General features: G+C 39.5%; 3 protein-coding genes across 9 annotated transcripts in view; 2 read left to right on the top strand and 1 right to left on the bottom strand.

Moving 5' to 3' along the window:
- The first annotated feature begins 2477 nt into the window (after window positions 1-2477).
- trappc13 (trafficking protein particle complex subunit 13) lies at window positions 2478-12781 on the top strand. 2 transcript variants are annotated; one of them, XM_005720155.2, is made up of 13 exons: window positions 2478-2599; window positions 3691-3759; window positions 7639-7738; window positions 7846-7930; window positions 8018-8145; window positions 8254-8326; window positions 8650-8694; window positions 9020-9037; window positions 11523-11656; window positions 11734-11932; window positions 12035-12135; window positions 12255-12402; window positions 12489-12779. In XM_005720155.2, exons 1-13 carry the CDS (start codon window positions 2554-2556, stop codon window positions 12594-12596), a joined length of 1254 nt encoding a protein of 417 aa, XP_005720212.1. In that variant the 5' UTR covers window positions 2478-2553; the 3' UTR covers window positions 12597-12779. The 2 variants fall into 2 exon arrangements, with proteins under 2 accessions (XP_005720212.1, XP_005720213.1); XM_005720156.1 differs by lacking the exon at window positions 9020-9037 and having other exon boundaries at window positions 12489-12781.
- Window positions 12782-15630: 2849 nt separating this feature from the next.
- Window positions 15631-23132, bottom strand: sgtb (small glutamine rich tetratricopeptide repeat co-chaperone beta). Of its 3 annotated transcripts, none has more exons than XM_005720152.2 (12): window positions 23050-23132; window positions 21113-21225; window positions 20697-20800; window positions 20484-20559; window positions 19282-19381; window positions 18947-19051; window positions 18710-18848; window positions 18533-18595; window positions 18095-18132; window positions 17917-18000; window positions 16619-16739; window positions 15631-16480 (listed from the first exon to the last, which is right to left on the bottom strand). In XM_005720152.2, exons 2-11 carry the CDS (start codon window positions 21210-21212, stop codon window positions 16628-16630), a joined length of 921 nt encoding a protein of 306 aa, XP_005720209.1. In that variant the 5' UTR covers window positions 21213-21225; window positions 23050-23132; the 3' UTR covers window positions 15631-16480; window positions 16619-16627. The 3 variants fall into 3 exon arrangements, with proteins under 3 accessions (XP_005720209.1, XP_005720208.1, XP_005720210.1); XM_005720151.2 differs by having other exon boundaries at window positions 15631-16454; XM_005720153.2 differs by having other exon boundaries at window positions 15631-16450.
- Window positions 23133-23165: 33 nt separating this feature from the next.
- nln (neurolysin (metallopeptidase M3 family)) overlaps window positions 23166-24755 on the top strand; it is an 8021-nt gene continuing 6431 nt past the window's right edge. Inside the window, exons 1-2 of one of the 4 annotated variants that reach the window (XM_013909802.1) lie at window positions 23166-23223; window positions 23836-24083. In XM_013909802.1, the coding sequence (XP_013765256.1) occupies window positions 23855-24083 (229 nt within the window). In that variant the 5' untranslated portion in view covers window positions 23166-23223; window positions 23836-23854. Of the gene's footprint in view, window positions 23261-23295; window positions 23353-23835; window positions 24084-24755 lie in introns of those variants that run through there. The other 3 variants (XM_013909795.1, XM_013909786.1, XM_013909781.1) reach the window with 3 other exon arrangements.

Below are 24755 nucleotides of genomic sequence, written 5' to 3'. Positions count from 1 at the left end.
CCCGGGCCCCAGCCCAGAGACGGAGCTCCCCCAGAACCTCACGCCCATCCCGGACCCACCCATCTGGCATCCTGAAGGAGTTGGACTACCTGTGCAGGTATCTCCTCATTCTATGAGTATTAACACTAATCCTAGCCAAAAAAAAGAGAAAAAAAACAGTCAGAAAATATGATGAGGGAAAAATGTCAGTGACCTCCACCTGTAAACCCATTCCTGTTTTGGGGGGTGTCTCATTTTTGCCCCTCTAGTTCTGCTACTGTTTCTGTATTTAACACCAAAGTGGCTGAAACACTGAAGTTTATTAGCAACCGCCTCTTTCTTAACTAACTATACTGTCCTGTTCCAGGTCTCACTCACTGTGGGGTCTCCTTTACCAAAGAGTCCTCAGAGTGGCCCCTGTAAATAATCCTACTCTTGCTTACCAACTCCAAATTCTTGTTGAAGTTCTCATGTTCCTAATAAAGACTATTAAACTTGTGACTGTGTCTGGGTCTTGATGTTCTGGTCTTTATGACTATGGATAATTTGAAAAGTGGTGGTTCATCCAAAATCTTGTATTTGTTTGCAAAAACTAAAGTTCTTTGTCAGTGAACAGTTTATTGAGCTCAAAAGAAAAACTTAATTTGAAATTATGTGAAGCAGATCAATCTGGTATGGTCTTTGGTCAGAATAACAGCTGATTTGAAGTGTGTCCTCATCTTTAATTTCCTTGCCTGACGTGATTTCACTGACACTGAACGGCCACTGTATCAAAGTCTGTTCTGTATCAACGTGAACATGACTCAGCTGCTTATGTCAATAGCACAAGGTCTTGCAAAACACTGGCTTTTGCATGAATTGTGATGGTGGAGAGCATTTTTGGTCACACAACTAAAGTAAAAGAAAAATTACTGCAGAGAAGAAAACATGTAACACCAAATAGTGCATAGTGTGCAAAATGAGCCTAATAACAAAACAGTGCTGAGAATTGTTCGATATCCTTTCACTTCTGTGCCTTATTTTGTTTTCTGTTGACACCACAAGTGTTTCCATGAACACAACTGTTGTAACTTTGTCACGCTAAGGCTCTTTAAATATGTTTTGCAATAGTCATAACTAACAGCAGTACACTTGGCAAGTTTGATAACAATGGGGAGTATTATTGTGCATGTGAAGATTTACACAGTGAAAGGATGCTGGCATGTTTTGATCTATTCTAAATAAGTGGAGGCAATATACAAGGAAACTTTATTGAAATTGTTCACCCTTGCGCTTAGTCATTCACGTTATCTTGTGTCCATGGGAACTCCACAGGACATAAACTCTATATATACACCGATCAGGGATAACATTATGACCACAGGCCTAATATTGTGTTGGCCCCCTTTATGCTATCTGGCACCAAGATGTTAGCAGCACATCCTTTAAGAGGTGGGGCTTCCAGGGATCAGACTTGTATGCCCAGAGCATCCCACAGATGCTCAATTGGACTGAGATCTGAGGAATTTGGAGGCCCAGTCATCACCTCAAACTCATTGTTGTGCTCCTCAAACCATTCATTTTTGCTTCGTGGCAAGGCACTGTATGCTGCTGACAGAGGGCACAGCCATCAGGGAATACCGTAATTAATGAAAGGGTGTACATGGTCTTCAGCAAGGCTTAGGTAGGTGGAACTTGTCAAAGTAACATCCACATGGATGGCAGGACCCAAGGTTTCCCAGCAGAACATTCTCCAAAGCATTCCTCTAACACAGGGGATCATGGTGCCAGTATTCACCTTGTCAAATCCTTATGCTTGCTCATTTTTCCTGCTTCTATCTCATCAACTGTGAGAACAAAATATCCACTTGTTCCACAATATATCCCACAAACTAACAGGTGCCATGATCAAGAGATCATCAGTGTCATTCACTTCTGTCTGTGGTCACAATGTTATGCCTGATCGATGTATATATGCTACATAACCATTATCAGTGAGAAACTGCGCAGTAAATGCTCATGCATTCACTTGATGACAGCACAGTGCCTTCTTTTTTTAAGAGGAAAACTGACTAAATCTCATATAATCTTATTTGACACTGGAATTGTTGCTCTATAAATCAGAATGCTGACAAATTTGTAGCTTTTCTGTAGCTCAGCTTCTCCGTTTGCTGCATGCAGATGAAAACACTGGTGCTGCTTACAAGCCGTGCCCGTGGAAGCAAAACTAACAAATTTCTATTGCTATTTCAACACAGCAGATGTTATGGCCGAATGTAATGCCTCTTCTCACCGCCAGATGTCAGTGACGTTTATCATTGATATCACGTTTTATCTATTTATTCGCGGTTTGGATTAGGAATAAAAACATATGGTAATATAAATTAAATTGTCTAAAGTACAACTTATCAACGGTGACGAAAAGAAAAGATTCTCTGTTGTTGTAACGCCCATCTCGCACTATTGGAGGCAGTATAACATGTCAGGGGTGTCCATCCTGTCCCTAAATGACACGACGAAGAAGAAACTGCCTGTCACATAAGCAGCTAGCAGAGTGGCTAATATCACCCTGATTAGGCTGTTTTCACTGTCAAAATGGATGTAAATCAGGCGAAACAGGAGCACCTGCTCGCATTAAAAGGTATTTTACTGTTAACATATATGTTGTGACTACAGAGGTTGTCTTCATGGTTAGATGTGTCAGTGTATCGCGCTGTTGTCATTTGCTGCTGCTTCAAGTTGCTAGTAGCGCTAGCTAATGCAATATCATGCATTTACTTTTGTGAAGGTGTAAACAAGGCTGATGGCCAGTGGTGCGACTTTAAAGACTTTTCTTTTCGTTTGGGGCGCTTAAAACATATATTAAAGACCCTGTTTAGCAAAGTGTAGCTTAAGGAACTGTGTCATAGTGTAAGCTAACTCTCTCTTGTGCTCTTAGTTGTTGCAGCTAATTTATTTATTGCACTAATTCGTTTTTTGTTTGTTTGCTTGGGTTGGACTTTTTTTCTCGAGGTAACATTTTTTTTGCTTCTACTTCCTCTAATCTGAATCTGAATCGGACTCAAAGAAAGAACTCTGGGAAGTTAAAGTGTTCATTTTCCTGTTTCTTTTTGTTAGCTTTCAGCTCACCACCCGCAAAAAGAAATTCTGAGCATAAGTGATATCCTGCAAACTGTGCAGCAGTCAGAATACTAACGGTATTACTCAAGTATTAGCTACTACAGCTACAGGTTTTATGCAGTAGTGAAGGGAAGATTTTATTCCCTGTTTTTAGAGCACTTCATGGACCTGGGCTTTGACATTTGTGTGAGGACTGCAGAACATTTTATCTGTTAGGCAGTTACAATTTTTTTATCAGTGAACAGCGTGTAAGAAATGCATCTTACAACAGTTTTGAGACTATTAAACAAACTTCTGGAACTTTAGGCTTACTGCATTTACCTAGAGAGGGAGTTGTGAAAGTTGCATTCAGATAAGGTAACATATAGTTGTCCTTCACACAAAACCTGTATAATTTGTGCGTTTTAATTTTAATGTCAGACCACCACTTTCCCACTCAGAACTTCTCTTTGTCAGCAGATTCTTTGTTGAAATAATCTTTAGATACACCCCTGTTGTGAGTGATTTCAGTAACTGGTAAGCATTCATTCTTGAATGCAGGCTCCTGAATCCATGTGAAAATATCAGCTTGGTCACTAATTGGCTGCTAACCAGTGTCACTTTACTTTACAGTGATGCGCTTAACGAAGCCCACTCTCTTCACAAACCTGCCGGTGACGTGCGAGGATCGAGATCTGCCAGGTGAGCCTGTTTAAACTTGCAGACAGAGTTCCACCCACCGAGCCTGAAATGAATTTCACTCCATATTCTTTAGCTGTAGCAAACGAGAACAACCGGGGTCAGGTCTGTGAGACTGAGCATCATGATATTATCAGGGAATCCAATTAGCTCAGTTGATGTTAACCAATCCAGTGCAGGACGTGGGATAGTAGGAGGAAACCACAATGGCTGAGCCACTGTACCACCACTCATAGTAATGACAGTTTATTAGTCAGAGGTCTCATACTCATGTTTATCAGGACGCAGAAGATCAAATAAGACAAGAACAGTAAAACAACAGCCTTGTGTCCATGGTATAATCCCTTGCCTGTGGGTTGTTTTTGTTTTTAAATTGGTAGTCTAATGCTTTTGTTTGCATTGTGTAAAATGGAAAAGTTAATTCAAGGAGAAATCTGTTTGAACGCTTAAAAGCTTCTTGTTCATTAAATCTCCACCTTTTTACATGCATATACAACAATCTGAGAGATTTTTCCCAACCTCTGTAAATTCATGATCGTGTTCGAGAAGCTCACAGTCAAGCATTGTGAAGCTGAATGCTGAATGATAAGTGGTTTTTGTTGTTGTTGATGTTTTATTTTTTTTTAATGCTGTTGTTTTTCAGAGGTCCACGTCAGCATCGCACTCCACTACAGGAAATAACACAAGTATTGAGGCCAAACTTGGTCAGGCAGCTTCCTCAATTTTTTTTACACTCATTTAAACATCCTCTGTGGTTGCACCAGGAAATCCCACTCAAGTCAGCTTACAAACGAAAACAAGATACTGTGTCTGCAATACAGTCCTTGTTGGGCAAGAAAAAAAATAGTTAATATTTTCATGTTATCAAGCTTGTCCAAATGCTATAAAACAGAGGTAGACACATTAAAGTTGTTGTTAATTTATTTCAAACATGGAAACGATATACAGTTACATTTAGTAAAGAAAATAAGAGAGAGAGAAAAAATACTATACAAAAGTCAATACATTTCAACATAGCTACCGTTCTGATTCATTTACATGTTGAAAGGGAGTGGGAAGAAGTACACACTTATTTAATCCCACACCATTGCCATAAGTTATCAGTTAATATTTAGTCAGCTTCATTACTGATATAATATGTAATAAAAATAGTGAACAGATTTCTGATATATCAGAAGTTTCTGTTGTTGTTTTATTATTCCCTATCAGCCACTGAGTTATGTTTTCTGAGTTTGCCCATACAGTGGATATAAAAAGTGCCAGGTTTTTGTAATGTTAAAAAATGAGACCACAGTCATCCAGTCCAGCTCTTTGCAGTGTTACTGTCATCCCATATTTTCTTCACTTTTTTGATGACGCAGTCTTTACTGTGCTCTGTGTTGTGGTATTTTCAATGCCGTGGAATTTATTTCTGTAAACGTTTGGCGACTGATAAGATCAGTGTGATGCTTTGCAAGCTCTCCGCGAGGGTTCCAACCTTTTCCTGTAGCAGGCAAGTGAGTAAATTTCAGGCGAATCCTACTAGAATGCCTGAACTTTACCTGGGGGTTAATCAGTCTCTTTAACTGATGTCGAGTGTGTACCCAAGAAAACTGAACGCTGTGATTCAATAACGTGAAGTAGTTATGAGAGTGCACACTATTTTATTTAATTTTATTTTTTTTATTTCTCCTCGAACAGATTTGTTTCTTTTTTCAAATGATTGTGCGGGTTAAGGTGGGAGCATTTTGAAATCATTTATTGTTGTCTAATTAACATCACAAAAACCTGGAATCTTAACAGGTGTGTCTGTGTTGGGGTGGGTGTAGTAGTTAATAGTTAATTTGCTAATTCTGTCATAATTTTTGCAAAAATGTCTAAAAGGATAAAAGTGACAACTACAAGGTCAAAGGTTAGCTTTGCAGCTTTGCAAAAATTTAGCCAGATGTTATATTTGTGACAATAATCTTTAAACTACAGTTATTTAAGACCTTTTCTGCTTCTGGGTTAAAAATGTGTGTGCTACGCATCTGTTTCTGGCATTTTTGTAGCAACATCCATATTTGAAGGATTGCCTGCTGTCATTAGTTAACCTTTATTGGCCAAACATCAGTATAGTTTATACCTTCTTATTAAACCTCTTCAGAATCATCATTATAGTTATTAAGTGAGTTACTGACTGGCTGGCAGAGGCATTCAACAGCTAAGCAGTAATTCTAGTTCCTTCTGGTTGAATGCAGCACAGAGCAGTGCAGTGGTAACTGAAGTCCATATAAATCAAAAATGTGCTGACGAGTCTAGGTTGGACACCTATTTCTGTAAGTAGTAGGGAAGTTATAGTTTATTTTTAAAGAGATTTAAAGATGAATTGCATTCGTATAAAAACATTCCTTTTTCTTGGAAACTTGTTGGGTCAATTGAAAAATCAATCGCTACCTTCAGCTGACCCTTTTAGAATTAGCAGGATTTTTTCTGGGACCATAACTTTAATATATTAAGTAAAAATTTACCTCAATATTATAAATAAGTCTTTTTACAACTGCAGCTATTGCCATCTGGTGGCCTTCAGATAGAATACAGGGTTAAGGTACTTCTGCATTGGCTTCAGTGAAGTAGCATCTGTATGATGTCTAATGTTGACAGAAACACATATTGGTACTCTCAATGTTTAATCTGTTTATTAAATTTCACTGGAGGAAAAACTTGAAAAAATGTTTTTGAGCATATTTTGGAAGGGTCAAAAACCTATGTGGAATAATGGTTGCTCAAAAAAAAGTAACAGCGTATGAAAGATCTCATCTGTTAGGCTCGTTTTGACACCAGGCTCGTCTTCTAGCTGTTGCTTTCTGGTCCATATTTATATTGTATTATCTTACATTATACATATGGACCAACAGGCGTTGTGATTTGCTGCTATATAAATAAAATTGAATTGTAAATTTAATCAAATTATTTCTGTATTATAATCACTTTCTAATCTAGTCCTTTTCTAACACACATAAATGTATCCTATAGCTGTGAAATGGAGAAACACACTGTTCTATGTAATAGTTTAGTTTAACTCCTTTCTTTTTAAAAATCTAATATGAACACACACATCACTGGGTGATCTGAGTATCAGCAAGGGACACTGAACTGAACACAGGGGCTGGATGTCCCCATTCAGAGTTGAGTGAAGTGAATATGCCAAAAAAAAAACATTGTCACAAACTGTGAGTCCACTGAAACCCCGAGACCCTCTGTGATCAAGCATGTAGGAGTTGATGTGAAACTGATTTGGTTACAGTCTTAAAATGTATTTTTCAGTCCTTTAGAAGTTATGACAGTTAAATAAAAATAAAAAACTGTACTCAAAAAATATTAATAATATTCAGGGTAGAATCTTGCATGTCTTTATTAAATACATTAAAGTTAATGAAGAGAAAATTATTCTCAGGGCATCAGGTGGAAACTTATATTAAGATGTTAGAACCTGTCATAAAACTAACCACAGTACATATTATTCAGTGAATTGAACACAAGATGTTTGAGGCGGAGTTATTAGAAGGAGACGTTGAAACCTAATGGTTTTACCTTTCAGGTTCAGTCTGCTTTGAAACTTCATCTTCAAAGCGTCTTTCTTTAGCTTTCTCATTCTCCTTGCAGCAAACTGTGCGCTCACCTTGTGCAGCGCTGCCTTACAGCATCAGAAGAGCATCTGCCTGTTAGATATCCACACATTATGTTTCTCCAAAGCTAATTCTGTTAGTGTGCAGGTAGATGTATATCTTATTGTTTTCATATCACTTATCCTCTAAATAGTAAATCTTTAGTGAGGACTCAAATTTCATGTGCAGGAGCCAAATTCTGGACTACATTATACATATCCGTGACACCTACCTACCCATGTTTTTGTCTCCACAGGGGACTTGTTTGGTCAGCTTATGAGGCAGGATCCCTCCACCATCAAAGGCGCAGAGACCTTAATGCTGGGAGAGATGCTCACATTACCACAGAACTTTGGGTAAAACACCAATCAGCTGTAACTCTTTAAAGTTAAAAACAGCAGCAAGTGCTTTTTTTTTTTTTTTTTAAAAAACAACAACGAATTCTTGTCTTCACATCATACAGAAATATATTCCTCGGCGAGACCTTCTCCAGTTACATAAGCGTGCATAATGACAGCAGCCAAGTTGTTAAAGACATTCTGGTGAAGGTACTGTAAAGAAGGAATACCTGCTCAGTTCAGATTGTGCGCTTTGTCTTCCATTCGCACGTAATCACGATGTGGTTCCCTATGTAGGCTGATCTACAGACGAGCTCGCAGAGGCTGAATCTCTCCGCATCAAACTCGGCAGTCGCAGAGCTCAAACCCGAATGCTGCATCGATGATGTCATTCACCACGAAGTCAAAGAAATTGGGACACACATGTGAGTGTTCCCACTCCCGAAATGTTTTCCCAACTCACCAGTAATAAAAAAATAAATAAAAATAATAATAATAATCCTGTTTGTTTGTTGCTGTTTTCACATTTCCAGCTTAGTTTGTGCAGTCAGTTACACCACCCAGCAAGGGGAGAAGCTCTATTTTAGGAAGTTCTTCAAGTTCCAGGTAAGTTATGGCTCAGTGTTCTAATTAGGAGATGGTTGTAAAGTCACGAGTAAGCTTAGAGATGAGTGGAGAAATGCCACAGAGCTACAACAGATTGCCTTCCTCTGTGTGGGTTTGGTGTCAGGCAATCTTCTGCCCTCAGTTCAATAACCAGCTGTAGCCTTGCTGCCTTTCCTTTAGATGAATTTCTGTCACTCTGATTCCCACTTTCAGTAAAACTCCAGTTGGACTAAACAGTACTGCATGGAAATATTATTTTCAGCTCGATGGCGGTATCTTATGAGAAAACTTCAGTGTTCAGCTTGCAATCTATTTTTAATCAGGTTTTGAAGCCGCTGGATGTGAAGACGAAGTTCTACAACGCAGAGGTAAATTAGCTCTTCTCAAGCAGCATTGCGAAGCTCTTGTTTCATTTTATAGTCAGGAACATTTACAATAGAGGCAGTTAGCATTAGTTAGGCCTCCATGAAAACCTGTGTGCCTCCAGGTGAATAAATGATCCTGGAGATAAGTGGTTTTCCTGGATAAAGGCATTAAGCTCCCCCCCCCCCCCCTTTTTTTTTTTTTTTTTTTTAAATACTCTCATTTTCATATCAGTAGCTTCGTGTATTGCAAATATTCATTGTCATCAACATTGGCATGTAACTCCATTTGTTTACTGTGTCTTGTCTTGTATTTTATTTTCTCCATTAGAGCGACCTCAGTTCTGTGGTAACTGTTTCTTCTGTTATCATCACTGAACATTAGCTTCTACTAATCATTTCTGGCGATGGACACTCTTTCTTTCTGAGCTCATACAAAGGTGCAAAGTAAAAGAATGGAAGAAAGTCTGAATATAGAAAAGATCTTCAGTGACTCAGTTGTTTGTTACCCCTTGACATAAACTTCCATTCTTTTTCTTTTGCCCTCTCTTTGTTTCCTCTTCTTTCAAACTGATCCTGCACGGTGTTTGTGGTGTCACATTGTTGTGAGTGGGTACGGCATTGATTGCGGTTAGCATCACAGAAGGTGCTATGATTAATCTCGTATCTATTCGTCTATATGTGAATGATTATGTAGTAGCGCAAGTTCAGCGCTGCTCGTTTTTAAAGTGGACCTATTACTCTTCATATGCAGTTCCTGTTAAACACCAACAAAAAACCTCTGCAAAAGCACACGCAACGTTAAACGGCTAATAGCAAGCATGTATCTACACTATGATATGAATCATGTGATTAAAGCGCATGTTACTTTACAGTGTTTTTCTGTTAGCTGGTGTTTCCTTAAGTTGCACTCCATTTGACCTTTCAGGGCTGCCAGTGTGCAAAGATCACAGGCTTTAACCTGCTTCAGTTTCACACAGGTTTTTTTCCTTTGTCATAGAGAGTGGACATCCCTAATGTGGCCATCTAATCAAACAGCTCAGACTATAAGCGCGGAAGCCCCACCCACCTGCTCTCCAACCTTCTGTTTGCAAGGGTCAGCCAATCAGAACAAAGTTACTTAATTTGTGCTGTGAATCACGAAACGCTGCCCTAGTGCAGTCTGAGAATAAAATATTGAGCTACAAAAAGCAATTTAATAGGTCCACTTTAACTTTTGTATCACTACAATTATGCTCTTAATAGTTAAACAGCCAACAATGACAGAAGTCTTTCACTATAAGCACTAAAATGTGAGGTTTGGCTGATTTCACACTAACTTCACTCAGAATGATCAAGTCACTTATGAATAACAGACACAAACTTATCCACGCTTCCTTCTTTTTGTTTCTCACTTTACAGTTGTGGCTGCACAGACAAGTTTACTGTTGTAAAGACATCTGAGTGTTGCTCAACCAGAACATCAAGTAGCTTCCTAATTAAAATAGGAAAGCAGAACATTCTCCACATTTCAGGCATCTAAATTCTTTCTATGTGACAACATAACTTTCTCAGGGATTAAGAAAATACTCTGATTCTACGTTTGAGATGCATTTATTATGCCTCTGCACAAGTAAATAACTGTACTCTTAACCGGTAATGATTGCTCTCGAATATTAATAAACTTATTGTTTTACTTACTGCTGAGCGACTGAGTAGCAGTATTGAATTTGGCCTGTTACTACACAATACCAATACTTTTCACCTTTCCAAATGGTTTCATTTTTGAGCCGACCAATTTTATATATTTATAAAATCGGTGTACACTTGCAAAAGTTTTATTTTTCTATTTTTTGGTTCTAGTTTAAGCTTTCTAAGAACCCATAACTAGGGTCGCTCAGTGGCCCCAGAAGTATAGTTGTACACCATAAGATCTAAACTGGTAGAGCCAGACATTTACTGCCTGGCGTTACCTTGCTCCACATTTCCTGTCTTGACAGTACTGAACAAATAAAGTCAAACATTTCTAAACATACTTTCATAAGCCAAACTGCTTGATGTTTGATAAACTAATGTTTCACTGTGCAGCCTGTACTGTGCACCTGCCGACCAACAATTGTACTAATATGTCCTCAAAGGTACACTGAGCAAACTTAATAGGATTCAGTTAAAGTTTTTCTTTTAATGCCAGTCTTCTCATTGACATTCAATGTATAACTCCTATATGACCAAAGAAATTTAAGGTTCACATTTAAGTCTGTCTTAAAACACCTCTCAGATGTCTGTAAGAGTTACAGCTTCCTGTGATCTGTGGTGTCCATGCTGGCTGTGAGAAACTTCCATACGTTTCCTAGAAGAAAACAGAAAAATCTGATTGCTCTCTGTCATTTTCAGTGAGTAGAACATTAATTGCTTTCGAGAGCAGCACTCGCAGCATCTGTGGTCTGTCTTTTCTTTTTACACGGCGTCAGAAGTTATATTTTTAGTATCATTCCTCAAAGTCTCAGAGCACATTTGTGACAACAACAGGCCACAGATGTGCTCCCCAGTAAAGAAGTAGCGCGTGCTGTGAGAACCAATGAAGCAAGTGTGCTTGCTGGATCAGGAGGTTTTACCCACTTCCCTCGGGGAAATAACCACGAGAAACTCTAACAGCCTCTGTGAGCATGTGAATATCGTTTTAAGACAAACTTTAAAATATGAGCTCATCCTTTTGAAGCTGGCACATTGGCAAAAGCCCTAACCCAGCTGTTAATACCTGACATGTTGCTCAGTTCACCTTGGAGATTATGTAGCTTGTTATAAAGGCTAACATCAAATAGCCTGTTAGTGTGACGCTGTGCTTCTGCGCTCAGACAGATGAAGTGTTCCTGGAAGCGCAGATTCAGAACATTACCACCTCGCCAATGTTCATGGAGAAAGTGTCTTTAGAGCCATCCATGATGTACAACGTTACAGAGCTCAACACGGTCACACAAGCAGACAAAGGGTAAAACAAGCACACATGTGTCCTTATTTTTGATAACATTTTACACTCAATACTCAGCTGTAACTTTTCCTCTGCAGAGAGTCCACATTTGGGAAAATGTCCTACCTGCAGCCTATGGACACACGGCAGTATTTGTATTGCCTGAAGCCAAAGCCGGAGTACGCAGAGAAGGCCGGCATCATCAAGGGAGTGACGGTCATAGGCAAGCTGGACATTGTATGGAAGACCAATCTTGGAGAAAGAGGGAGGCTACAGACCAGTCAGCTGCAAAGAATGGTATCTTGATCTGTTAGCCTACTGCTAGAACAGAGGCGCTCATTTCACTTACTGTATCCTCTTATGAACGAAAATACAGTTTAATCCCCACGTGTCCTCCAGGCTCCAGGGTATGGAGATATTCGGCTGTCTTTAGACCTGATTCCTGACACTGTCAACCTTGAAGAACCTTTTGACATCATCTGTAAAATCACCAACTGCAGGTAGAAACCCCTGAAAAATGAAATCGCCCTCATAATACAACCCTTAGTATTATTCAGTTCACTGAGGGGTTGAATTAGCCCATAATAACCAGCTTTTCTCTGCTTTTCTGATATTGCAGTGAAAGAACTATGGACCTGGTGCTAGAGATGTGTAATACTAGTTCTATCCATTGGTGTGGTATATCAGGGCGACAGCTGGGGAAACTTAGTCCTGGCGCCTTCCTCTCACTGCCCCTCACAGTCCTGTCTTCCGTCCAGGGTCTGCAGGTACGATCCAGACTTTACAATTGACCGTGTGCTCAGATCAAAGTGCTCTTTACCGACTTACTCGTGTGTTTGCCTCTTTGTTTCAGAGCATTTCTGGTTTGAGGCTCACAGATACATTTCTGAAGAGGACGTACGAATACGACGACATTGCACAAGTGTGTGTGGTCTGCCCGTTTACGAGCAACGAGTGCTAGGAGTTTTCTTTACCCCTTTTTTTTTTTTTTTTTTTTTTTTTTTTGCATTTTACATATGAATGGACCAACTGTGGCATTCTGCACATGACACTATGTTTTTTGCAACTTAATGGAAGAATATTGTATTTTACAATTAATTGTGAATAATATAAATCACTTTCTTTGAAAATAATGATGTAAATGTGCATAAATGTTAATAAATCTGTCATCTTTGATTTAATATTGCTTTTAAAAAGGTGCTTCGTGGCATCTGTGTTGGCTTTTGTTATTAAAACTCTTACAAAGGCACAGACATATTTACTGACTTGATCAATGAGTTTTTGGATATTTTTGTATTTAACTGAAAATTTCTAATTATATTTTTAATGTGTTGATTCATGTGGGAATAATCTCCACCCGTCATCTACTTGGAGCTGCTCATTTCTTGCGCAACTAGTCATATATTTAAAAAAAAAAGAATTAAATAAAATGTCAAGGCTAAGGTTCAGGTGTCACTGAATTCACTGAAAATATAAATATTCAGAATAAAAATAGAAGTTTTTAATGAAATATGACAAATTTATGTATAATTTGCTTCTCTTATATGTGTTAAAGCAACAGGGCACTTTCACGTCTTTAAAAGCGAAAGGTCAGCCTCTCCATCTGTGTAGGAGGCTAATTGAAACACTGTCAGTGTCCAAAGAAAAACAAGTCTTTAAATACACTGATCAACAAAATTAAAATAACTCTTTGAAAAGACATCAGATCTCAATGGGGAAAAATGCTGATGTGTGTGTAATGTTAGGAATGAAAGGACGCCACATTGTGTGATTGGAAAAAAAAAATTAACCTATGGAGGACTTGATTTAAAGATTACCCTCAGATGGAGCAAAACATATTTCTAATAATGGCCTGGTCATGTAGGCCCAGTCAGTAGTATCAATTCCTTCATCCTCCAGGAACTGGCTGCATACCTCACCACATGAGGAAGGCACCAGAAGGAATCTAGGACCCACTGTGCTAGCATAAGGTCTGTCACATGTGCTCTCCTGTGTTAAAAGCAAGGGCACCAGTGGTGGACCTGCCATTTCTAGTATTGTGGTATATACCAATCGGGCTTCACAGTGCCGGAAAGTGAACACAGTTAGTAGAGGATGTCGGACTCTCGGGCCACTCTCATGAAGTCTGCTTCTGATTGTTTGGTCAGACATTTACACCAATGTCCTGCTGGAGGTGATTTTGTAGGGCTATAGCAGAACTCACTCTGTTCCTCCTTGCACAAAGGAGCAAAAACCGATCCTGCTGATGACTTCAAGACCTTCTCTGGCCCTGTCAAGCAATCCTAGTAACAACCTGTTTCCTGGAATCTCCATGGTCTTGGGACTGTGCTGGGAGACACACAGCAAACTTTCTGGCAGTGGCACACACTAATGTGGCATCCTGGAGAAGTTGGACTACCTGTAGGGTCCAGGTATCCCCTCATGCTACCAGTGATGACACTGATCCTAGCAAAATGCAAAACTAGTAAAAAAATAAATAAATAAAACAGAAAAGATGAAGAAGAAAAAACATTCCTGTTTTGGGGGGTGTCTCATTTTTGCCCCTCTAGTTCTGCTACTGTTACTGTATTTAACACCAAAGCGGCTGAAACTTATTAACAACCGCCTCTCTTACTTAACTGATCACATCAGTATCCCACAAGTTCAACTGACTCGATGCTGTACTCTGATTAAAAAGTTCCCTTTATTTTTTTGATCACTATACTGTCCTGTTCCAGGTCTCACTCACTGTGGGGTCTCCTTTACCAAAGAGTCCTCAGAGTGGCCCCTGTAAATAATCCTACTCTTGCTTACCAACTCCAAATTCTTGTTGAAGTTCTCATGTTCCTAATAAAGACTATTAAACTTGTGACTGTGTCTGGGTCTTGATGTTCTGGTCTTTATGACTATGGATAACTTGAAAAGTGGTGGTTCATCCAAAATCTTGTATTTGTTTGCAAAAACTAAAGTTCTTTGTCAGTGAACAGTTTATTGAGCTCAAAAGGAAAACTTAATTTGAAATTATGTGAAGCAGATCAATCTGGTATGGTCTTTGGTCAGAATAACAGCTGATTTGAAGTGTGTCCTCATCTTTAATTTCCTTGCCTGACGTGATTTCACTGACACTGAACGGCCACTGTATCAAAGTCTGTTCTGTAACAACGTGAACACGACTCATCTGCTTATGTCAATAGCACAAGGTTCTGCAAAACACTGGCTTTTGCATGAATTGTGATGGTGGAGAGCATTTTTGGTCACACAACTAAAGTAAAAGAAAAATTACTGCAGAGAAGAAAACGTGTAAACACCAAAAAGCACATAGTGTGGAAAATGAGCCCAAGGGTATAGCAGTACTCATCCTGTTCCTCCTCACACAAAGGAGCGGATACCATTTCTGCTGATGGGTTAAGGACCTTTTACAGCCCTGTACAGCTTTCCTAATAACTGCCTGTTTTCTGAAATCTCCTCCATGCTCTTGCAGCATACAGCAATCTTTCTGGCAGTGGCACGTGATGATGTGGCATCCTGGACGAGTTTGACTACCTGTAGGGTCCAGGTATCACCTCATGCTACCAGTCAACACACAATAACACTGACCCTAGCAAAATGCAAAACTAGTGAAAAAACAGTGGCAAAAGATGAGGTGGAAAAACTGCACCTGTAGAACCATTGCTATTTTGGGGACTGTCTCACTGTTGCCTCTCTAGTGCACTTGTTAATTTCATTTACACCAAAGCAGCTGAAACACATTAACAACCCCCTTCTGTTAACTTCACAGACCCGATCAGTATCAAGTTCAAAACACTTGATCTTGAAGTATCCTTGGGCAAGATGCAGAACCCTGAGTTACAAGTTGGGTGTGTAAAGAAAAGTGCTCAGGCACTGAAAAATAGCACAGTATGAATATGTGTGTAATTACCTTCATGTAATAAAAAAGTGGTTCACTGACAGTAAACAATGATTCTTTTCATATAATAATGACATTAATTCAAAAACATAAAGGCGCATGTGAGTAGTTTCGTTTCAAGACATTTATTATTTATATGGTTTGACAAAACAATGTGCTGCCTTAGCATACCTGTGTTTCCATAAAGCATCTGATCTCAAATACCAGATTCAACAGCATGCAAACTGAACAATATGAATATGCTGTAAGTAGTTAATCAGAAATTAAATAGGCTTAAAGTTAGGATGTTAATTTTAGCTAAAGTGCTGTAACAACATAATGCAGGCGGCAAACACTGGTATACAATTAGACTGTTGTCTTAATTAAGTTAAGTAGTACTCACTGAAAACCACTGATGTGAGTCTCAGGAACGAACGGTGTTCATCACCCAATAAACAAGTACAGTGCATTCTGTCTACAAAAATAAGACTAAACAAATCATATAAACCCGATGTGTATTATTATGAGGGAAAGCCGAAGTGCTCTCCACAATGCTGTAAAAGTACATTCCTCTCAAACCCTCCATTTATCATGACTTGACAGAAGGAACCCCTAAAATCACAACATGAAGAGGGCGGTCATTTCAGCACACAGAAAACATGATCTCTGAAGGACGGAAAGAAGTTCTGAAGAAAATAGTTACTCGTATTCTGTCGGTAGGCTGAATGCATTCGTGGCTCTTTTTTATGGTTAGTGTTTACATGTGTTGTCCTAAATGTGTGAGATGCTTCACTTCATGGTCCAATCTCCAGGCTCTCATATCTCCACTCCAGAGCCTTTAGTCACAGTAAAGTGCCTAAAACCCCATCCTTGTCTCTTTATTCCAGCTATGCCGGGGGCCTGACTTTAAGAAATGGGTGTAGAGATTGTGATCGCGCCATATGGATGCCCTTCCTTGGAAAAACAAAAAAATCATGAGGCTGAAATAAAAACATTAAATGTTAATAAAACAAATATGATCCAAGTTTGTTTTTTTAGTTAGCTACAGGTTTGATTTTGAAATATTAAATAAATACCTAAATAGAACATGAATAGAACATTTTTTAAAAAGAAAATACCTGACTAGATCATGAGTGCTCCTCGGCGCTGCCGCTAAAGGAACGGCTCCGGATGTGGTTCCTCAGCTGTTCAATGAGCTCTGGGTTCTGCTGCTGGATCTGCTGGGCAAACTGTTGTCCTCTGAGAGAAAGATAACTTAGCTGAATTCTTTTCAACGAGAACAGGAACAGCACGACGAATTGTTCTGTTCTTAAAAAAAATAATGCCTGTTGCCTGGTCATGTCTCTTCACAATATGTATGATATTGTACCAATATGTGTATTGCACACTAAGTCAGCACCACTGTGCTGCCCTATAACACTATATTAGTATTATACTATTGTACTACAGTATTATGTTTGCCAACTTTCATATGTTTAACTAAAGAAGTGGGAACAAATTCTGTGTTTTTGTGACAGGCTGCTAGCAACAATCTTTCCTAAGTTATTTGTTGAGTGTTGACACAACACTAGTTTACCTCTTGAGCTACAAATTTTTTTTATGCTTGAAGGTCAGTGTTAAGTAGCTTGAAGGTGGTCAGGTACAAGGACGGGAAAGAAAATGAGTGAAAACACAGCCAAAGACCTTTAGGAGAACTACTGCTCAAAACCAATTTAAAAATTAAAAGAAAGTCTGGCTCGTTGGAAGCAAAATATAAAGAAATTAGGCGCGGCTCGAGGCTTTTGCACAGTACTGCAGTGCAGCTTTTTGATGCCGAGTTCCCAGTTAATGAGTGATACCTGTTTAGGATTCTGTAACATGAAAATATCACATCAGTTAGATTGTAGCAACTCTAACAGCTGCGCCTTCTGTCCCTGCTTTAAAATCCTTTCAATCATTCAGAATCTGCAAACAGGTACTTTAACAGAGTGGGTTTGCACATCCAGACAAGGCAACAGGGATAAAATATTACAACCAATATTGTCAAAACTGCAAGTATTGTTTCAGAAATGTTGAAATAAATCTCGGTACAATTTGCGGAATTTACTGCCCAGCTGTCCCTTGCCAAGAGTCAGATCAATATCAGTAGCTACAGTAGCTGACACAAAAAACACTCATAGGTAACAAGTTCTCCTTAAATCCTCTCTACAGCTGACAAGTAAACACATTTTATCCGGTTTGTTGAATGTGTCAAGTTGATATGGTTTATCTGGGGAACTGTACAGCGCATTACTCTACAGCGAGATGCAATATAAAGACTTTACAAAGAAACTGCCACATCTTTCAGTATAAAAAGTACATATAAAAAGGTCATTTAGCTCAACTAAATAATGGTGTAATTAAGCAATGCTTTTAATTTTTCATTCAGTGTACTTACGCTTCAATCAAGCTGGAAATGTCTGAGAGCCCTCCTACTCCTGCTGCAGGGCCTCCCACTGCATTAGACATCATTCCTGACATGCTGAGCACAGTGACACAGTTCGTCAGTTCACGGTGGGACTCGTATTTTGAAACTACACTTGAATGCTGGAGTAAATGCATAAAGTTCGACTTACAGCTGTTGTACCTGCTGGTTCTGCATCACGCTGGCAGCCTGCAAAGAGAAATCAACAGCAATTCTTGATGTGTTTCTCACGTACATAATAAAAGGGCAATTTTTTTTTTATCACACTGGCAATTTTGTCAGAAGAACAATCTACCATCTAGCGCTGTGGGGCCTGAATGCGCATACACAGCTATCGGATTTAGATGTGTCTTGTCCTTGATGCTGCAATAAAATCCTGGCGTGCTCGGAAAAAACATTCTCGGCCAAACGCACGCTCCCGTGTGTCATAATTTAATGAGCTCGGGTTGTCAGGCTCTCATTTCTACTAGACAATTACTGCGGTTGTTTAACAGGCTAACTATCACTCCTGGGACTAATCCAGTAAAAAATAAAAACAATCCTGAGGCTCCTGAATGGAAGCTGCGCCTGTTAGAACTCATGCTCTTACCATGCTGATGAAGGCTGGGTTGTTGATTAAACTAGCCATGTCAAATCCCAGTCCAGCTGCTATCTGTGGCAGAGATGTGTAAACGACAGTCCAATAAGAAAATATCAACATTAATCCCAATTACATTATGCTACACATGTGGAGAGGATTAAAAGCAAGAGGCTTGTTTCTACTCACAGGGCTGGTTGCTTCTTTCTGCTTCTGCTCTGCGATTTTCAGGTTGGATTTGTACGTGTCATTCTCGGGGTCCAATACCAAAGCTTTCTTGAAGTAGGTAATTGCCTCTGGATACTTGTTCATAGCTGTCAATGCCAACCTGAAACCACAGAGGAAACAGTGAGTAGTCATTTTTGGAAAATATTATGGAGAGAGCAGTTTATTTCAAAATGACTTGTTAATAGTAAATGACCCAACCCCATCCTCCCGTATGCTTTGCTGTAGGTCGGATCAATCCCAATGGCTCTCTCACAGTCACTAGTTGCTTCGGTATAATTCCCCAGCTTACTGTGAGCTGCAGCCCTGCAAGTAATAAATTCAGAGCGCTGTGTAATGTTTGTGTTCAGGTGGGTAATGAAAAAGGGAGGGAATCGGTCAGCAAGCACTTTCTCGAACAGTTCAAGCATTACATCACACTTGGCTCTGCTTTGTTTGTCTACTGTCTGCCATTATATACAAATGTGCAAATCATGATTAAAGGACAAAATTAAGTTCAGATAAGTAACAGCGTAAAATATCAGTTCAGTAAATACCTGTTGCAGTAGTACACAGCATTTCTTAGATCCAGATCAATGGCCTTTGTGTAGCACTCCACTGCACTCCTGTAGTTCTCCTCCTTCATGTGATTGTTTCCTAAAGAAACAAAGTGTGTAGTTATAACAACAAAGTTAACATAAAGCTCATGACTGGTTCAGTCAATCTTATGAAAAAATAGGATGACAATTCAGCTTTAGGGTGATAGATTATAATATAAGGTGTCTTTTTTTCCTTTTCTTGAGCTTTAGAAAAGCATTGGCAGGTTTTTAAATCTTGTAGGTGAAAGCAAATTGACATGTTTCATGTGCCACCAGCTACAGGTTCAGAAATCTGAACACCACCCTCCACCTTTTTTAAACTTGTGAACATACATGCATAATCCTCTCCAACATCCAACCACCAGAATAAAACCCCGAAACTAAACACTCAAGCAAGGACAGAGAAACAGCAGAAACATCAGAACACGCCTACTCCCAGCAAGGCCACCCAAATCATCAGAGAGCAAACACCCATACACACCCGCCCAGAAACCCCCAGTCGCCGCAACCAACAGCAAAGACAAAGTGGCAGTGGACGCCAACATGTCGACACAGAAACATGCAGGAAGGCCTCCACCAGTGTCTGGAGCCCTCACTATGACCCAACAGAGGCCAGACAGCACATTCCAGTCTCCGGGCAGCATGTACAGCCAGGAATAGGATCCCACTGCACTGATGAAGCCTGAGCTTTTGGCTCAATGAGGCCTTTTTAATATGAGCATCCATCACCTTAACAGTGTATATATGATAGATAATGAGGAAAATAACACAAAATTAGATTCAAATGCACTTGAGAAACATCAACTGAACTTGCACTGCTACAGAATCATTTACATCTCGACAAATAGAATTGAAACTAATCATGATGCCTCCAGTGATGATAAATGAAATCAGTGTGGTCCCCACCCACAACAATTTGACAGCACAATTCAATAAAACATTCCAAACCCTGTGGAGGATGAATTTACAAGAAACACTCAATCACTTCAACAAAATAGTAATAATAGGAAATTATAAATTAAGTACTAATAATACAAAATAAGATAATGCATACATGTCCACTGAAGCGCATCAGAGCTGATGCAAAACATTTAATATAGAAGCTCACCGTATTTATTTATGAACCTAATGTAATCAGATGTGAAGTGTTTCAAGATTACCTTCATTCTTAAGCAGCTCTGCTCGTTCGATGTCTTCAGGAGATGGGGAGCTCTCTGGTATTGTTAGATTGTCATTCTGTGAAAATGAAAAATAAAAGAGTCAGTGAATAAACACACAGGACATTCTGACTTGACACAAAAAAGCACCGGTGTAATTAAGTCGGCATAATTGTACTATGTATTTTACAGTACTTTAAAGTGTTCACTACCCACCTTGAGCAGGGCATTGAGGAATATCTCTCTAAGTGACTGTGGCACTGCAAGATGACAGTCACTGGAGCTGATCTTGAAGGTGGTCTCCAAGCACTGTATAGCAACTGTGGTGGAGAATCAGCCAACATATGACAGAGTAGTTTCGAGTTAACTGGACAATCATGTTGAGTCAGAACTTGGCTGTACGCTCAGAGCAAGTTATTTGAATAATTCTCTTCAACTGCACTGCTTATCAAAGCCTGATTTTGGTCATGTTTTCTTACTACCTTGACAGTTCTTAGCTTACTATCAAGAAAAGGGACATAATGTATGTACAGTTTGTGCAGATTCAGAACTCTGAAATGGATGAGACAAGGCAGAGTGCCCAGTGTTTGCACAGACACTTTCTAAGGCATAAGTGCAGTGAGTCGACCTACCTTCGAGGCTTTCCTGCTCATCAGAATTTAAAGTACCACAATGTGTTTGATCTCGTAGGAACTGCACAATAGAGAATGCTAAGCGCTTTTCCACAGCCATTTTTACCTAGAAACTGGTAGAGACAAGAAGGGGTTTGGAATCAAATGGAAAGGAAACCACTCAGTGGTGACTGAATTACTAATTCACGAGGTGCCATTTCATAATAAAAATAACAAACACATGCTTAAATAATGCATAAACTGATATATAAGTCAGTATAAAATACTGTAATTGTGCTTATTTAATCAAACTCAGACAGACTCTATGCAGTCCTCTGAAGTACACACCTACTGCTTCCATAGGAATTATGAGGGTAAGCAGCAGGCAGATGCGACTTATCAAATGCACTTGATTAACTTTTGCAGCTTGCTGGTCTGGAGCATTTAGATGAAGAACATGGCAGCATAGCTTTAGTTTGCAAACTTGCACATGAACAACCCACAAGACTTCTGGGACAATGTCCTTTGGACAGACAAGACCAGAGTGTCGAATTTAAAATGAGCACAAACACTTTTTACCAACTGTCTGGTGGTGGGCTGATGATTTCGGCTTGTTTTTGATTTGATTTGTTGAGCCAAAAAACCTCCACAGCAATGTGAGAGAGTGACACAGTTATACATTAAGGTGGTTCTACAACCTACTGAATTACAGCATGTACTTAGTTTTTCACTAGAGTGCATACAGTCCAGTGAAAACGTTCTTTTTCAAGACTGTATTTTCTGGCTGATATAGCAATCAGACAATTTTATTGAATGATGCTGTTCTGCCACAAGTATATAAATAATGTAGAATATTTAATAAAGATTAATAAAGAATAACCTTTTACTTTTTCCAGTTTAATTTCTGATTTATGAGTTACATGTTTATATTATTGAATATTTTTTACCCCCAAAAAGTCAATACGGGCATTACAATGCAAAAATTCAGTATCAGTGTGACTCTATTAAAAGTGGGCACTACTTCAAAACAAAGAAGCTGGCTTAGGGAGTAGATTTTTTTTATATAATATATGCATTTCATTTTTTATTCAACAATACATTGCTTTTTATATTCTCAGGTTTAGAAGAGGCTGAGATAGTAGTTATGACCTAATTATAAACCTGGGCTCAACTATCCCAGGTTATTTTTTGGGTGCCAGTAGTAATCTTGCATTTGTTAAGGACTCTGTAGCAGTGAAGGAGGATATCAAACGACTGCATTGCATTTTGATAGTAAATCTCTACAGCTACAAAGTTGCACTACAACTGATACTGGCGATCTGCAGTTTCGTGTCATTTTATTGCCTATAACAAAAAAAAAACTTGCCCCTCAGAAGGCTAGTTACTGCTTGATTTTTCCAAGTCGGACTGAGGCAAAAAGTCTGTGGGGAAACTGGGGCAAAAAAATAAAAACATGGCCACAGAATCACAGTGCGGGATGCTACAGACACAAACACTATTGCCTCATACGTCTATCACGTGCTGAAACCAAGCATTATGCTCATTTGAGTCTAGCTAGCACAGCTACTCCTCCCTTCGTGTGTTGACACACGTAAATGCAGTGATGCAGAAGCTGTGATGTAATAGCATAATGGGTGTTTTCATTCACTGCACTGACTTTATACATTTATTTCAAATAAATGCAAAAATAAAATTATAATTTAGCCAGTGGCGCTGGCAAGTGTTTGTCTTTAAAGGAAACCTACACCCTGACGGTCCGGACAAACAAGGCTCGCGCGGTGCTTGTGTGATGCTGGCTAAAACAATCACAACCCAAAAACAAAACAAGACAGGAAAACAGGAGGAGGAGAGAAAACAGAGGTCATCCTCGGAGCCCTACAAACAACACGAAGTCATATTAAAAATAACACTCTATTAAAGGATGCTGTTCAGTGTGTGTCCCCCTCCCGCCCACCTACCTGAGGTCTTATCCAGCTGTCTGCTGCTACCGCGTCATGAGGAGGGCTCGAGTCGGATCGATCGCGTCCTCCTCCTCTGCGCCTGCGCGTTAACAACGGAAATAAGAAGCGGTTCCCACGCGAGAAACGGGGAGAGATACCGTTCATTGCGGCGACTACAGGGACTGAGCCACCGTAAGGGAGGAAGAAAGGGGTTAATTTTTATTTTTATGTAATTATATTTTTTTTTTTTTGCTGAAAGAAATCGCACGATACTGCTGGCATGTATCTGCTAACAGCTATAGCTTTCCGAGCACATTTGAGGTATGCTAAACATAGTCCACTATGGACTAGTCCACTAAATTGAAGTTGTTTATTACGTATGTGTGACAGATTGGTAAACTACGTTCAACAACTTTAAATTTCTCTCTTCTGCTTCCACGGACACCGGTCCACAACTAAAAATAATTTAAATTGACAAAGTGTCATCTCCTGCTTATTGGCACTTTAAGGATAGCTGAGCTGTTTTGTACGTTTTGGCTGCTTGACAGTTATTCCACGCTTTTATGAACTTCGTTTGAAAGGCTTCCGCTCGCACTGCCATGGCATGAAACTCTACACTGATGGATGAGGGGAAAATATCACCGGTTATAACATTGAAAGAAGTGTGTCGAGTGTGTCCATGAAGATAGTGCTTACATTAATACCACCTATTCGAGCGGATCGTTTTCTTGACTATGGAGCAACAGAAAATATTGTACGTTTGGGGGGTGGCGGTGGGTATTAAAAGGTCCGGTTTTCTTACAGGGTCTGTAAACATCTGAGAATGACCATCGCTAGTGGGTCAGTGCTGTCTGCCAGACACTGCGCTCAGGCAGGACATGCAAGGAACACACTGAGGTGGGACCTGTCTCCAGATGAGATCAGGACTATGACAGACAGCTTGATTGCCAGAGTAAAGAAGGTCTATGACGACGTTGGATCCCTAAATATAGAAAATGTCTCTGTCGAAAACACCCTGATGACCTTGGCTAATGCTAAGATGGATTATGCATGTAAGTCTACTGGTGTATTCTGGTTTACAATTCCATGAAACCAACAAACCCAACAATGTTTGAATCCCAGTAATGAGTATACACAAGTTAACTATATGTTAATAACATCAGTAAGCTATACTAGGACAATGGAGAGCATGTTTCCTGATCCCTTCACTTTCAACTGAGTCAGTCAGTGTGGATCCATCTTTACAGGGAAAATGATCCCAGACAAGTACACACACACACACACACACACACACACACACCCCCCCCCACACACACACACACACACACACTGCTTATTCTTCTCATGGCATATGACCTGTCTGCAGCCCCAGCAACCACATGTAGGGTCTCAGGACATTTTAACAGATCTAGCCCCAACTTCTATATGTAACTTGTATGGAAGGAGTGTTGTCCTCACATCCTAGGCACAAAATTCAAACTATTTTCTGGTGTAATAAACAGACTAGAATAAGCTATGAGACTAAATTATCATCATCAGTGTATCTAATGACATTTCAAATCAACTTTCTGCGCTCCGGTGCTGTTGCAGTAAAATCCCTCAGTGAATTCAACTGATTAATTTAGTGTTTCTTTGCCGAGGAATTCATTCAAGTACAGTGTATCATTTCATTTTCAAAAGTTAGTCTCTTGCTCGTACTCATTTAATTCAAGTACCACTTTAGT

This window comes from Pundamilia nyererei, unplaced genomic scaffold (genome assembly GCF_000239375.1).
Source record: "Pundamilia nyererei isolate P.nyererei 1_Seehausen unplaced genomic scaffold, PunNye1.0 scaffold00002, whole genome shotgun sequence".
Taxonomy (NCBI): domain Eukaryota; kingdom Metazoa; phylum Chordata; class Actinopteri; order Cichliformes; family Cichlidae; genus Pundamilia; species Pundamilia nyererei.
The sequence above is the reverse complement of the archived record's forward strand: the minus strand, read 5'-3'. Positions and strand labels throughout refer to the sequence as shown.

Coding starts and splice junctions, on each gene's coding strand:
- sgtb (XM_005720152.2), bottom strand. CDS start 21,212: ATGGCTGTGGAAAAGCGCTTAGCATTCTCTATTGTGCAGTTCCTACGA. Junction 20,560..20,696: donor TCCTCAATGCCCTGCTCAAG/GTGGGTAGTGAA, acceptor TCATTTTCACAG/AATGACAATCTAACAATACC. Junction 19,382..20,483: donor AGAGCTGCTTAAGAATGAAG/GTAATCTTGAAA, acceptor TTGTTTCTTTAG/GAAACAATCACATGAAGGAG.
- trappc13 (XM_005720155.2), top strand. CDS start 2,554: ATGGATGTAAATCAGGCGAAACAGGAGCACCTGCTCGCATTAAAAG. Junction 7,931..8,017: donor TTAAAGACATTCTGGTGAAG/GTACTGTAAAGA, acceptor TTCCCTATGTAG/GCTGATCTACAGACGAGCTC. Junction 8,327..8,649: donor GGAAGTTCTTCAAGTTCCAG/GTAAGTTATGGC, acceptor ATTTTTAATCAG/GTTTTGAAGCCGCTGGATGT.